This window comes from Struthio camelus, chromosome 6 (genome assembly GCF_040807025.1).
Source record: "Struthio camelus isolate bStrCam1 chromosome 6, bStrCam1.hap1, whole genome shotgun sequence".
Taxonomy (NCBI): Eukaryota; Metazoa; Chordata; class Aves; order Struthioniformes; family Struthionidae; genus Struthio; species Struthio camelus.
The window spans coordinates 44,898,309-44,912,437 of NC_090947.1; the positions used below are offsets into that span (position 1 = coordinate 44,898,309).

At 45.3% G+C, this 14,129-nt stretch overlaps 2 protein-coding genes across 17 annotated transcripts in view; one reads left to right on the forward strand and one right to left on the reverse strand.

The window, feature by feature from the left end:
• FMNL2 (formin like 2) overlaps positions 1-9,205 on the forward strand; it is a 198,791-nt gene extending 189,586 nt beyond the window's left edge. For 2 of the 9 annotated variants that reach the window (XM_068949400.1, XM_068949404.1), the window contains 4 exons: positions 397-495; positions 1,439-1,562; positions 3,358-3,491; positions 7,025-9,205. In XM_068949400.1, the coding sequence (XP_068805501.1) occupies positions 397-495; positions 1,439-1,562; positions 3,358-3,449 (315 nt within the window). In that variant the 3' untranslated portion in view covers positions 3,450-3,491; positions 7,025-9,205. Of the gene's footprint in view, positions 1-396; positions 496-1,438; positions 1,563-3,357; positions 3,492-4,898; positions 5,163-7,024 lie in introns of those variants that run through there. The other 7 variants (XM_068949399.1, XM_068949403.1, XM_068949401.1 and 4 more) reach the window with 5 other exon arrangements.
• Positions 9,206-10,661: 1,456 nt separating this feature from the next.
• PRPF40A (pre-mRNA processing factor 40 homolog A) overlaps positions 10,662-14,129 on the reverse strand; it is a 28,557-nt gene continuing 25,089 nt past the window's right edge. For all 8 annotated transcript variants that reach the window (XM_068949414.1, XM_068949410.1, XM_068949413.1 and 5 more), the window contains one exon: positions 10,662-12,993. In XM_068949414.1, coding sequence (XP_068805515.1) covers positions 12,901-12,993 — 93 coding nt within the window. In that variant the 3' untranslated portion in view covers positions 10,662-12,900. The remainder of the gene's footprint in view (positions 12,994-14,129) is intronic.

Genomic DNA, 14,129 nt, shown 5'->3' on the forward strand with positions numbered 1-14,129 from the left:
ATACCATGGTGTAGCATGAGACATCATGGATGGACAGTGCAGCAAAACCAGGCCGGCGCAGCACGGGTAGCTGCTTGGGGATTATTTTCAGGGCTGAAAGACCCTGCGGCTACCTAGGATGCTGCAGGGATCCGCAGAACTCGAACCTCCAGCAGGTTTTACCCTTAGTATACATTTTGGGGGATTGGGAGAGGATGGATTACATGGCCCGTGAAGATCTCTCCCAGTCCTGTTTTTTCAGCGTCTGTTTAGAGGGAGCTGTATTGCTATACTCTAAACTTGCTTCCTTGAAAAGCCTGGTGGTGGCAAGAGATGGTGTTATGTATTTGTAATGTTCAGCTTCCCCGTGTCTGTAGCAATTTGAAGCTATAACCTCTAATTTTTTGTGATAAACAGCAAGCAGAAGAAGAAAATGAGTTGAGAAAAAAGCAGGAACAGGCCTTAATGGAAAAACTTATGGAACAGGAAGCACTGATGGAGCAACAGGACCAAAAGGTACAAAACAGATATGTGTTACAGGCATGAACCCTCATGTCTGTGAGTTTTTCCTGGCCATTTGGAAACCTCAGCTCAGTATAAGAACTTCAGAATTCTAGTGGTCCAGAAGTATGGTCTCTGGAAGTTTTCTTCTTATGGAAGGAAAAATCCCCAAAGCCTTGAAATAGGTAGTCAGTGCTCTTCATCCGTCAGTTCTGAAACTGTATATGGTTCTGCTACTATTGAGTTTGCAAAATTCAGAAAAGTTGAGTTGAGAGAAAGTACAAAGTAATCTGGCTGTGAGCTAACCTCTGTTCTGCTCTGGCCTTACATCTTTCTGAAATATTGTCTATGTATGTTCAGTATTCAGAACCCACCATTGCTTATGTTGACATATAAGCGTCCTCCCCAGAACTTGCCCTGGTGTGGCATCACAAACGACCATTTTATAGGAATTTTCCTAACATGTTGCTTTCTGAGCTAACACTTTGATTTGCTAGAAAAAGTTGCCCATGGCTCTAAAAAACAGCCACTTTGTCTTCGATTGATGCTGTGTCATGCAGCTCCTGTTATTAGCAGGGGGTCTTTAATCCTTGCTTTGCTTTTTCCCAGGGAAGGGAAAGCATGTTCTTCTACTCTGGGAATGCTTTTCAGAGGCAAAAGCTTGGCGTTTCAATCCCAAGTGATGAGAAGTAAAGGCTAGGAAGTAAATTACAAATGTAAGAAAGAAAAACAGCTTGGCAGCCAGGTTAACTTGTGACTTTGGCCTTCCTCTCTATGGGATGTGAGCTAACCACGTGCTTGTGTCTTCTTGATCTCACAAAACTGGGCAGAAAAATGGCAGTTACTTGTGAATGCTGCAAGTGGGATCACCTGGTATTGCAAATGTTCAGAAAAGAGAGAAGAGAACCATGGTAGTTGGAGGTCAGTCCTCACAAATGCTGTTCTTGTTCGCTTCCAGTCTCCTTCACATAAAACAAAGAGACAGCAGCAAGAGCTAATTGCAGAGCTCAGGCGGCGGCAAGTCAAAGATAATAGACATGTGTATGAAGGGAAGGATGGTGCCATTGAAGATATTATCACAGGTAAATATGTTTTGTTCCATGATCTGGGAGCTGGTTTCACACAGGATAAAAATGTGTATCTGCATAGCAGCTATCATAAGTGGATTGCATACTTCTTAAAAAGCGTTACTCAAATGTAGCTTAGGAAATTGTTTACATGAATGATGTGAATCAAGTGTAAAATACCTTTGCTAAGGCTATGTAACAAACACAACCCCAGTAACCTGCCTGCACACGTCCTTTTTCAATGCCGTGTGCATTTGTCAGAAGAGTAGACCGTGGACACACGCACACGCACGCACACACACACACACACACACACGCACACATGCACACGCACGCATGCGCGCCCACACACACACACACACGCTGTCTCTTAGTTCTTCTCTTTCAGCATGTTGTTGTGATGCATTCGGTCTCTGATCTAAAGAGTAGCCAGTTCAGTGCCTGATCTCAGCCGATGCTCCGGTGGGGGTATGCATGCCACGCAGGTCTTTCCCCAGAAATCTTTTTTTCCCAGAGACAGAGTGAATGACGGATGTTTAACATTATTAAGAGCCTACATTTTCATTAAAATGTACTAACAGTAATTGCACCACGTTATTGCACAGTTACAGCAAACCATTTAGTCAAACCTGAATGATTTACGACCCTAAGTAGCTTCTGGTTTTAGTGCTTTTCAGTTTGGTAGACAAAGTCTGCACAGGTCACCAAGCTAAGACTGGAGGGAGAGGCCCGTTGTTGTAGACAAGAGATAATCGGGACACTGTATGCAAACACTCACTGCTGTCTTCTCAGTCCCCTTTTGTTTAGGAGTCAAGTCATTTCTATGTATGCAGCCGCTCCGATTGCGATACTTTTATTTTAGTGCATTTTCTTCACCTGTGGTGTGAAAGATCAACAAGATTGATAGCTTTATTTTCTTGTATAGAGCTCAGAAAAGGTCTTTGGGCAGGATTTCCTTGGCTATACTTCTCATAAATGTTTTTCACACCAGGTTTTCCTGTGGGAGGGGAGAACTGTTTTACCACTCAGTGAAGAAAGCCAGGGAATTTTTGCCCTGTGAGATGACAGAGTTGAAATACTTTTGCTGACGCTTTCACAACCTTGATTAATAGTTTCCTGAGATAATGTTCTTTATTTAAGGGGCAGAGTCGCTATGATATCTAATGCGTTGCAGCTTCTGCAACTCCTTCAGACTCCTGGCAGCTTCTATAATTCTGTAAATTGTGTTCTCCTACTCGAAGGGAGAGAGAAACTATGTGTGAGAGAAGACAATCCCGATGCAAACAGCAGGCCAGTGCAGGAAGCGCCAGACTGAAATAACCTAAACATTTCCTATATTTGTGTGTCTAGGATTTCCTATTATGGGGGTGTCTCTGAGAGCCTAGAGCCCGATAAAAAGAAAAGTTAGGCACGGAGTCAGGTAGAAACTAGATCACTTGAATATGGCCCATAAGGGAAACACTCAGTCAAAATTTCATTTTAAAATTGATGGAGCCTCTTTGGAGGCACAGGAAAGCTCTGCAGACCTGGAATACACCACTGTCTAACAACATACTCTTTTCTGGAGTAGGTTTGCAATAGTCCTTCAAAACCATTGAACACTACGTAGTATAAAAAAATATGTATTCCGAGATTTGAAACTGCCTTGTCCGCAAAACCTAGCGAACTGTAGTGTGGTCAGAGAACAGATCGGAACATGTCAAACCACCCCTGGATGTCCTTCACCAAGCACTAACAATGTACTAATGCAACAGATCTCTGCTTCTTACTGTGCTCTGTTTGTCTTGTTTGGCTGTTATTTTCCATGCAGTGCTGAAGACTGTGCCCTTTACAGCTCGAACCGCCAAGCGTGGCTCTCGGTTTTTCTGCGAACCTGTTCTCACTGAGGAATTCCATTATTAAACTATTCCTCTTTCACATCTGATGCTCTTAGAAACAAACAAGGTTGCTGTAGATTTTTGACACGTCTCCATTTGTACGGATCTCAGCCAGGATCATGTGAATGTTGACTGTATAGTAATGTCCAGTGTCCACTTGAAGTTGTATTTTGTGTCACCTTTGTTGCATGTTCTTGCGTTTCAGTAACTTTTTATTCCATTCCATCAACTTTGTGCTTGATGCTTTTGGCCATCCTTGCATTTCGAAGGCATCTCTCATCTCCATGACCAATGCCATAGAACAGCCAGTGGTGGTGGTCACAGCAGACTGGTTGCAGACTTCATATGGTTCGCAAGCCTTAGTAGCTCAAACGCAGTCATAAAGTGACAATTCACTTGGCTTTTCTATGTCATCTCTTCTGGCCAACAGAACTTTCTCTGTGTGTGAATCCACCTTCATAATATGCATGTAATAAAGTAGCTATATGCCAAAGCAAAATTACAGCGTGCATGAACTAAATGGGACTTTCCTGGGCTTGCTTTCTGACTTGCAAGGGTTATCTGTAATAATGTATGTCCTCTGGGAGGAGTGTGGTTTTGATTCAGACTTTTTAACCAGCACCTGCATGTTTGTCTGCATGTAGGGTAGAGAATAAAATAAACAGCATAAAATCTTTCCTCATTTTTCACATCCATATTTAACTTTTTTCAGTTCCATGCCAACTTTATCTGAATACCATCAGCACTGCTTATTGAGCAGTATCCAATTCACACGGTGACCCTCTTCGTTAGTGCATCTGAGGGAGGCAATGACTTTGTCGCCACGCAGGTGGCGGAGCAGGCGGAGGCCACGCGGCGCCTCGGGTCACGTAACGGACCCTCGGCAACGCGGGAGCTGGGCCTCTTAATGGCGAAGTGGCCCCAAGCGTGAACGGGGGAGAGCGGGAGGAGAAGAGCTGGGGGAACATTCAGTTTTCTGCCAGAATGGTGGAAATTGTGGTGATAAAAAGATTGACATGGAACTGGGTAACTTACATCTTGCGGTGTAAAGTGTAAGAAAGAAGGGTGTGTTTAACACAGCATGTCTTTTAACACTGTTGTCTTGAATTAAGGCTTGAGTAGCTTAAGAAGACAACAGTGTTTCACTGCTGCAATATGTATTTTTATGAAAGCTTCTAATAAAATTGCAAACTATAATCAGCTCAATAGTTATTTGCTCTTTCAAGTTAATTGCTGTATTATCTTCCTGGAGCCAATCTTCAAAGCAGCTTGGACTTTGGTTAGCAAGAGGCTAGGGTGGCCACCTCATCCTTTCCTCTCTGTTTCTAACCTCCTCTCGTAGCCTTGGCCTTCTCCCCTCCTCTTGCTCTGTTGGCTAACACGCCTGGGATTTTTGAACGCTGAGTTGACTTGCTCTTCATTTTCCATCCCATTTTTTACTTAACCATCATTTTGTGTTTTTTTTTCTGTTTAGCCCTAAAGAAGAATAATATCACTAAATTTCCAAATGTTCACTCGAGGGTAAGGATTTCTTCTAGCACACCGGTGGTGGAGGATACACAGAGCTGGCAAGCATCACTTTTTACTTAGCTTCCTCCTCTCTCTGTATGCCAGACAAACTGCGGGTAGATGTAGCTAAATGTAATACTGGTGAGAGGCTAAAGGCCTGGTGGAGATTTGGACCGCTTATTTTTGACCTCCTGTGCAGTAGAGGATCAGTAGGCCACTGGCAAGGACGCGCCCGTGATGTTTCTGGAGTGGGCGGTCAGCAATTCCCTGAAACCCGAGCTGTAAAACCCTTGTTGTGAAGGGGCGCGTGTTGGAGGGAGCCCCATAAGCCTGTTGTGCAGCATCTGCGGGAGACGTCTCCTCAAAGCCCCAAGTTATTCAGGAAACGTGTAGGCGAGAGCAGCTGCTCTCACGGGCTCGAATGCTCCTTGACGGTAAGCGGCAGCCCTGGGCATCCTGCTCTCCTCCCCTCCCAGCGCTGCGGACACCGAGGGCTCCAGGGCCCTGCGGATGCCCATGTGCTTTGGCACCAGCAGGAGAACACAACCCAAGCTTGAAGTGTCGCTGAGTTGCTCCCGTTTTTCTTACGATGTGGCTCTGTCAAGCCCTTAAAATACCATTTAGTGTGTTCAAAGCGTGATTGTTTACGGTGGCTGGTGACCATTGCCACGCTTTCTTCGTTTTGGCCCTAACATGGTCCTCTTCCAAGTTGAGCCTCAGCTCAACAGTCTTGTCCCCAGCTTGCCTTAACCCCGTAGCTCCCTGGATGTAACGTCCAGCCATTCCTGCTGCTCCCAGCCTCAGGGCCAGGGCATAGCTCTGCCGGGGCTGGTGAATAGGGCACAGAAGCTGGACGAACGGGCAGCCCAAAGCGTGGCGGCAGGAGAGGGCAGGAGAGGGCAGCGTCAAGCAAAGGCACCTTCTGCTGGAGATGCTCCGAGAGCTGAGAGACTTGAAAGTTTTATTTAAACGAATCCGTGACATTTGAGGGAGGGTTTGCCCAGTCCAACACATGTTTGTTACCAAAAGGTCTACCAGACTCAGATTTCCGGTATTCCAGCTGTGCGCGTTAACCTCACTTGCTGCACGCAGGGTTTCCGTCTGCGTTGCATAGGAGGGCCAGGAGGGCCGAGCCGGTTGCTCCCGTCATCTTTTGGCAGGCAGATTTGCAGCGCCCGAACACCAGCTTTTGTTGAAACGTCCAGCTTCACTGGTCAACACCGTTTATCCATTGCAAGCTCAGTGCAGCCCCGCTTCCCCCCCCGCCCCCCAAGCTGTGCGCAGGACCGGCCGGGCCACGGCGCCTTGCAGGCACGGCGAGAGGGGGCCGCTGGCCACGCGAGGGGTCACCGCCGCTGCTGCTCGGTCAGCTCGGAAGCAGCTTTGCAGCCAAACAAGATGGGTAGCAATGGCCTAAAACAGCACCCTGGGCTTTTGCAAGCTGGTAACGGCAGCATCTGCTTTTTCTCATGATACCGTCTTTTAAACAACTGGCTCTCTAGAGGGCACAGAGTCATGCTTGTTTTGATAAACGTTTATAACATTGTAGCCTGTGTTATATAGTCAGTCGCGCCGCATGGCACTTCAGAAACCGCTTACAGCTCACACACAGGGTTTTTAGTGGCTGCATAATGGAATCAATTGTACTTCGGCTAAACAGATTTCGGCTTATGTTGCCTTTCTCCGTGACTTTGATAAATGTTGCCAGCCAGCGGGTGGGGAGAGGCTCGGGCTAAGGCGGGAGCACGCCTAGGTCGTTTCACCAGGATTTCAGAGCATTTCACCAGTATTACCGGCTGCTTGGGTGTTTAGCGACAAGGGCACATCAGTATTTGCTCACTTCTAGTCTCGTTGGGTTGAAGTCCCTTCTACTGTTTCTACACAAGCTGCTTTGATTGGCTTCCAGCAGGACTTCTTCTTGTCTAGACAGTGTGTGTGTGGGTGTGCGTGCGCGTGTCTGTCTGTCTCTCTGGCTGTCTGCGTGCGTGTGCGTGTGCGTGTGCGTGTGCGTGTGCGTGTGTGTGTGTGTGTGCGCGCGCGCATGCGCGCATGTGACTTAGGTGTTTCTGACCTCTGGTTTCCTCCCCACAGATCTTAGAAACCAGCCGTACCGACGGGCCGATGCGGTGAGGAGAAGTGTTAGACGGCGCTTTGATGACCAGAACTTGCGCTCTGCAAATGGTGCTGAGATAACCATGTGAGCTGGAGACCTGCATGCGTAAAGTAAAGGGTGTGCTTGACTGAGACCTTGTCCATGTGACTGATATGTTCTGCCACTTAATTACAGCCTTGGAAACAGTAAAATTACCTTCTAAAGGGCTCAAAGACCTAGAAAATGCATAGGAACGTCAGCGATGGGCTCTCCACTCAACCGTAGCTAACAAGTGCCTAAAATTGAAGTACCTGCTCAAATTAATCAAAGCAATAGGACTTGATTTGATTGGGTATCTTTTTTTACACCAATACATTATTCAGTATTTTTAACCAAATTGTAAAATATATGTTGCTTTTTTTTGGGGGGGGTGGGTGGGTGTTTGGTTATATAAAAGTTTAGTGAGAGGTCCTCAGGCGGCCTGACTTGGCTCCCAGCCCGTTGCACAGGTGAAACTCGGACACGCTCTGCTGTGGGCTGCGCAAGCCAAACCCGTTCCCGTGCGGTCTGCCAAGGACCTGATCTTGGCTTCAGCTCCACTTACTAGCTTTTTTTGGGGGGGGGGGGGCAGGGGGGGTTAACAAAAAGGTCTTTTCATATGTAATAGGGAAATAATTCCAAGACTAGGCCCAACCTTTTTCCGCCATACACAGACTCCACACCGCCGTAGTGAGGCTGCGGTAACACGTAAGGCAGCGATCACAAGCTCTGTACCACACGAGCACCAGTCTTCACTCGTAGAGGCGTCTTGTCCTAGTACGCGATGCAGGGCTGAGGCACAAGGACTACGCGGGGGCACAGAAAGCGTTGCCAACGCGCACAGCGAGGCTGGTGGATAAAGCGGTTACTATTTTCTTCAGCTAGAGGCAGCTTTTGGATAACAGTGTATTTATTAATTAGCACTAAGGTATTAACATCTCCATAATCAGTATTAGGCTCCTGAGGACCGTTCCCGGTCGGTCACGAGCGCAGAGGAAGCTGCTGGTGCCGTTCCTTACGTCTGATACCCATCGCGAGCTTAAACGTTGCAGCTACCTTGTGACCCCAGAGCTTCCTTTGACAATCGAGTTCAAATTATCTCCTTGGTTCAATGATGACGCGTAGCCCAGCCTAAAAATCCAGATAGTTCATACATGGCATTTTTAGAGCTTAAAAAAGGATATTAGACTTAGTTCAGCAACATTGTGCACACCCCACGACCGGCTGACATCGCTCTCCTGGTGTAAGAAGCTAGAGCAGCACTGCGGGAACGCAGGGTACGGGATCTTTTCAGAAGTGAAGAACTGGACTGAAGCTAAATTTGTACTTTCCCAGAAGACGCATTTTGCTTACAGCTTACCTTGTCTGGTATCATTGCATCAACATGTTAATTGTAAAAATTTATTGTATAGTATTTAACCACTGAATTTCATTTCTTTTATGTTGTGCTTATGTGAACCACTGGTGAAGGTCCCATTTTTCTTGGATAATGTGTAGTTATATGATAATCTGTTTTTAAATGTACAGATATTTTGCTACAAAATTGGTGCAGTTTTTTATGGTTTTTACACTTCTCTTTTATTCCCACTTTAGTCTCTGGGTAATATTGTAAATATTGTTTAAAAAAAATGCATCAGCCTGTGCTATACAATCTGAATGTTATTTTAACTTATAGTTTTTGTTTTTATATTTAACTAAATGGACAGTTTGGGGCTCAAAGTTACCACATTGACCTCTGCTTACCTATTTACAGGACGGTTACTTTAGAACCTGCCACCTTCTCGCATTTACAGCAACGCGTACTTGACACGCTAAAGAGAACATGCCACGCTTGCCTTTCTTCACTGGTAGTGACAGAAGAGCATTTCAATCTGTGTGAAGCAAATTGGCAATTAATTTACTTAATTGCTAGTCAAATGGTTAAAAGTACTAGCTCTCACGTTCTTAAGCTCAAAGGTATTTTTTTAATTTAAGACAAACATTATCATGCAACTAGAATATAATACTGGCATGTTCTCTTTAATATTTTTCTAGTAATAGACCTGCTTCTTAGCAATATTAGAAGTGTTTTATAAAAGCAGTTCATGTTACTTCCCTGGTCTGTTCCTGGCATAAGATCAAATAAACTATTTACACTACTACACAGTGACCCAGGCTTGGGGGGGGGGGGGGGGGGGGGCGTCCCAGGAAGGTTTGTTTGGTTTGGCTTCCGTTTGTTGGCGGTGCTGCCGTGCAGGTGTCCCACCTGGAGCTGCCGGCAGGGCAAAGGGAGCACAAACCCGCCCGCCTGCGCCCGGAGCCGGGCCCGGGGGCCGCGGCCGCCGCCTGGCCTTGTCCCGCTGGCCGGCTGCCACCGCTCGAAGGCCAACAGGGAGCAGCTGCAGCAGGGCGCCATCAGGACACCCGGGAGAAGCTTGTGTAGCGCTGGCTGGTTTCTCTCCTTTCGTAGAGCCAGTCCCTCGGGGAAGAGCCCACCTGCGATGCGTTCAGTTAAAACGCAAACCAACCCCCCATCCCACCCCCACCCCCCCTTCCCCTTTCCCGAACCCTGCAAGAACCACAGGTTTGGGGGCTTGTCCAAACTGGGACGAGGATGAAGGGACCCTCCACAGCCATCCCGCCCCCACGGCGGGGACCAGCCTCCGCCCAGGGCGGCGCCGCCCCGCTCAGTACCTGGCAGCCGCTGCCGCAGCGAGGTTGACGGGCACCATCGACCCTGACATAAGGCTTCAGAAATAATCATCTTCCTTTGCTACCTCCGTTTCCCGTGAGCCCTGCCACAGTCAGCAGACCCAGAGGCCCAAGAGGAGGAGGAAAGTTCACGCTCACCTGCCCTGCAGCGAGGGCACACGAGGACAGAAGCAGCGGGCCAGCGCCGCTGTTTGGGCAGCAAACGCTCAGCTCTTAACGCGCGCGGATGCAGCCTTCCGCCATAACTACACGAAAAGCAACAATTCGGTATTTAAGTCCTAGACTTAAAGAGAACAACATCTTTTAGCCAAAAATGCAGATTTAATTTTTAAGAGGGGTTTAACAAAATAAATACAATGAAACGTGAGAGGAAGAACGGACTCAGACAGCCCTGCAAACCTGCCACCCAGGTGCTGCAGCATGGTGGCTACTAGAAGGGATGCAAACGAAACGATCACGAGCAGGACACTTAACTTCATGAGGGTTGTGCAAAACAGAAATAGCAAATCAAACGCGATCAAATTTAAACACTGTTATAGATACCATTAACATTTTTAAAATGCTAAAATCCTTTTCATTTCAAGGCAGAAATACAGAACTTGAACTCAAAGCTTCATTATGCTGTCCGGGAAGGAGAGCGCACAACTCCAAAGCCTACCGCTGCTGTTTTCGGAGCAGAGGAGGGAAACGCAGGCAGAAGAGTTTATATCACACCAGTCTCACCCTTCATAAACAGAGGAGGCTGCAAGACTTGAGTGGAACAGGCAAGAGAAGAAAGAAAGAAAGAAAGAAAGAACAAAATCTGAACTCATTTCCCCCTTAAAAATAAATTAATTATGCCTTGCCAGGAATGTTTTGAAAGCAGATCTGATGAAGAGATACAAAAAAAAAATCCCGTTAAAATAATTTACATTTACAGGTTTTTTTATTTTTAATGGAAAAATAAAGGCAAACCTTTTAAAAGTAATATTTACTTAGAAACATGTTTTTCATGTAAGTTATGCAAGGCAGTAACAAAATATTGTACATAAGTTCTAATGCGTTTGCAAACCATTACAACCTGTCACGTTCTAAATTAGTTTAGCACTCAACACTTTCCCATTCCCAGCTCTATACCAATGTAAAGCCAATATGAGACATGATTAACTGTTAAGTTAACGCTCTATCAACCATTTGTTGTTCTGTTTCTCACTTGAGAATTACTAGCTGTTTTTATCATTGCGCGTTTCCATTTTACATTACAAGTCCAGGAAAGTGAGTTTACAAGGTTAACAAAATACATATTTAAAAAAATCTAGGCTGATTGCATATAGTCCTGGGAACACCAACTATTGCATCGCCTTCCCCGCCTGGGAAGAGTCGCTCGCTACGCAGGAGGAACCGGGAACAAAGCCACGGCCAACATTTTAATCGGTCTGCAACTTCCTCGTTTTTGACACTAAGCACATCACTGTATGCAGAGAATTATCATGAGTCCTGTCCATGTATTTCTTTTGGAAGTAACAAGCAATGAGCGTGTGATGAATAACTAATATTCACTTTGTTGGAAAACACCAACATTGATGTGTGCTCTATATTGAGCATGATTCTGTGAACACCAAATAATCTCACTAAAACGGCTGTCATTTCCTGCTGAGTACAGCAGATCAGATATTTCCAACATTTTATATTTCAAATGCATAATTTCAATCTCAAATTGTATTCTTAAGAAGTCTGAATCACGTAACCACCCTAGCACTAATATATGCTGCGTGAATGCTACAGACTTTAACTGATCGGAGCTTTTGGGGAATTTCTGTACTAGCTGTCATATATTAGAAAACAAAATTACACTGAAAAGGAGCCTGAACTCTAAACATAGTCCTCATTTTCTGTGTGAACATATGTTGCTTAAGTCCAACAATCAGAAGATAGCAATATTTTATCAGAGCTGTACAGAGTATTTAAAACTAGAAATAAATACTAGTACACGCTAGGAGACAAGGTTTAATAATTGATAAAAATGTACAAAAATATTCAAATCAGACAGTTTCAGAACGTGTACCACAGCAGTCGATGTTTGTCACTGAGCAGGGCTGACAGAACTTTCCGCAAAGCAAACTGGTCGGAGGCAACCAAGAAGGAGACAGGGGTTAAGCTGCTCCCTTTTCCTTTTTTAAGGAAGGGTTTAAGCCAACAGTGATGTTCTGGACAGAGACACTGCAGCTGCTGTTGAGAACGTGGTGGTACATTCCTCAGCAGGTTCTTAAGGCAACATATTGAAATTAATTTACAATTTGATTTAAAAAAAAAAAAATTCTTAACGTGAAGATAAACGCTGAAGTAACGTCCATAGCCGTTTCATGTATCAGGTTTTACCCTAATACAACAGGGGGCTCTGATTACGCAGCCCCCTCTAGCGGCACTGCAATGAAGGGCCTGTCACGTTTCCAACCTCATTTGCAGGGGGTTTAAAACTTTACCATAAAAATTCGCTCCAAGATAATGTTTAGACATGAATCTCAAGGCAGGAAGTCTTTTCTTTCAAAGAAAGGCTCAGAATTGGTTTGGCTAGTAATGCCGTTCACAAAAAAGCAATTCCACTTTTTGATACTTTCTGTACTCCAGATCAAGAAATGGATTCATTGCTCCCCTTCCCATTGCCCTTCCCTTTCAAAACATAAACAAATCAATAAAGCAAATTAAACCACAAGAAGCTATATTAGGAATCTCTTTCTAAAAAGGAAGTTTCATCTGCCCACTGGCCAGGGAAAGTCAGTGCTACCACCTTTCTAGGAAGGACCTAATTTAAGAGATGCTTTGCTAGAAAGGTGCCAACACTTTCCTTAGCCTGCACACAGGACCCAGTCAAAACTGAAACCTCTTCCGTCATGTTGTTCCCTTCAAAGGGCCCCATGGTGAGCAAAATACACATTCTGCCTAGTAGGTCCAGGACAGACATTCAACTTTGAACTCAATTTCATTTGCTTTTCTAGATTTGATGCCAGGCCTGTAATAATAGTACTCGAATGTATTTATGCGGTAAAATTAAAACCCACTGTTATTTCAACAATGGAACTCGGGATATCAGAACCCATGTCCTGAATTAGACATTGGTTTCTTTTATTATGCCACAATGTAAACATATTTGGTATAAATAATGTTCTCATTGATCTTCATCCAGTTGTTCCAAAAGCGTCCTCCTCTGTTTTTCCAGCTCCCCTTCACTCAGTTCACTGCCAGAGGTATCCCAGTTACCCTGCAGAGAGAAGTAAGGTTAATGGCAAGAACAACTTATTTTCTATGTTGCACTGACTCACTGGAGGTAGAGCATGTGTCCTGCCATCACCCCGAGAGCCCTAGCAGGAATACAGTCAGGAAACTAGGGAGCACGTTCTGCAGAAGGCTCACAGCTCCTGCCGTGCCCTTTCATGGTTTAAATCCCAGAGGTCCTATTCTGCACAACACACACAGGTCTGCAGCTGTTCCTACAGAAAAGGACAGAGACAACCACTCTAATTTCCAGCACGATTTCGTTACAAGCATTGCTAATAATAAAAATATTGAAGTACAGTGTTTCTGATGTCACTGGTGCTTGTAAACACCGTTCTGTTTAAGCCATTTCTAGACTGTACCAACACAACGCTCACGAGCCCTCTTAGCCCCTCTTAGGCAGCAACGTTTGGGCCAACGCTTCTGCCAGCAGCGGCCAGAGTATCGGCTAGGGGAGGGAGAAGGGGCAATCGCAAACTCAGATCCGAAGTTCGATGTAGCCTGCGTGTGCTTAATTACATCTGAGTTCACATTCTCAATATAAGATGCCCACATTAGGACACGCAATTGGGATTTTCAAAGGCATGTGGAGGCCAAAGCTGATTATTTTAAGAAGATAATATAAAAAGCAGACATCTGCCCTCCCATCTCCTCTCGGAAGATGGGAGGCACAGGGGGATGTTATCCAGAAGGACACACCAGCTGCACAATCCACCTAACCGGAGCGATGCAAGTAATTCCCCTTGAAGAGCTGCCCAAAGGCCTTGAACCCCCGCCCCCCAATTTTTTTTTCTTGTTCAAACATTTATGCACGTGTCTTTGAAAATACTGCTTTAAACACTTCTGAAAACAACCTACACAGAAAACCATGACAAAAAAGCAAGATTATGGTCACAAGCACACTTCCACGATTTACCAACTTGAAAAGACTAGGAATTGGAGAACGTTGTTCCACTAAAACTTTCTTCCAGTGTCAAACTAGCACCAGGCCAGCACTACAACTACTAAAACAATGACAGAACTAGAACAATTTTAGAATGCATGCGCCAAAGCGTTATGCAGGTGTGTTTCACCAGCTGTGCTGCTCATCACTTTTTAGATCAGTCTAGGCAAGTCAGATGT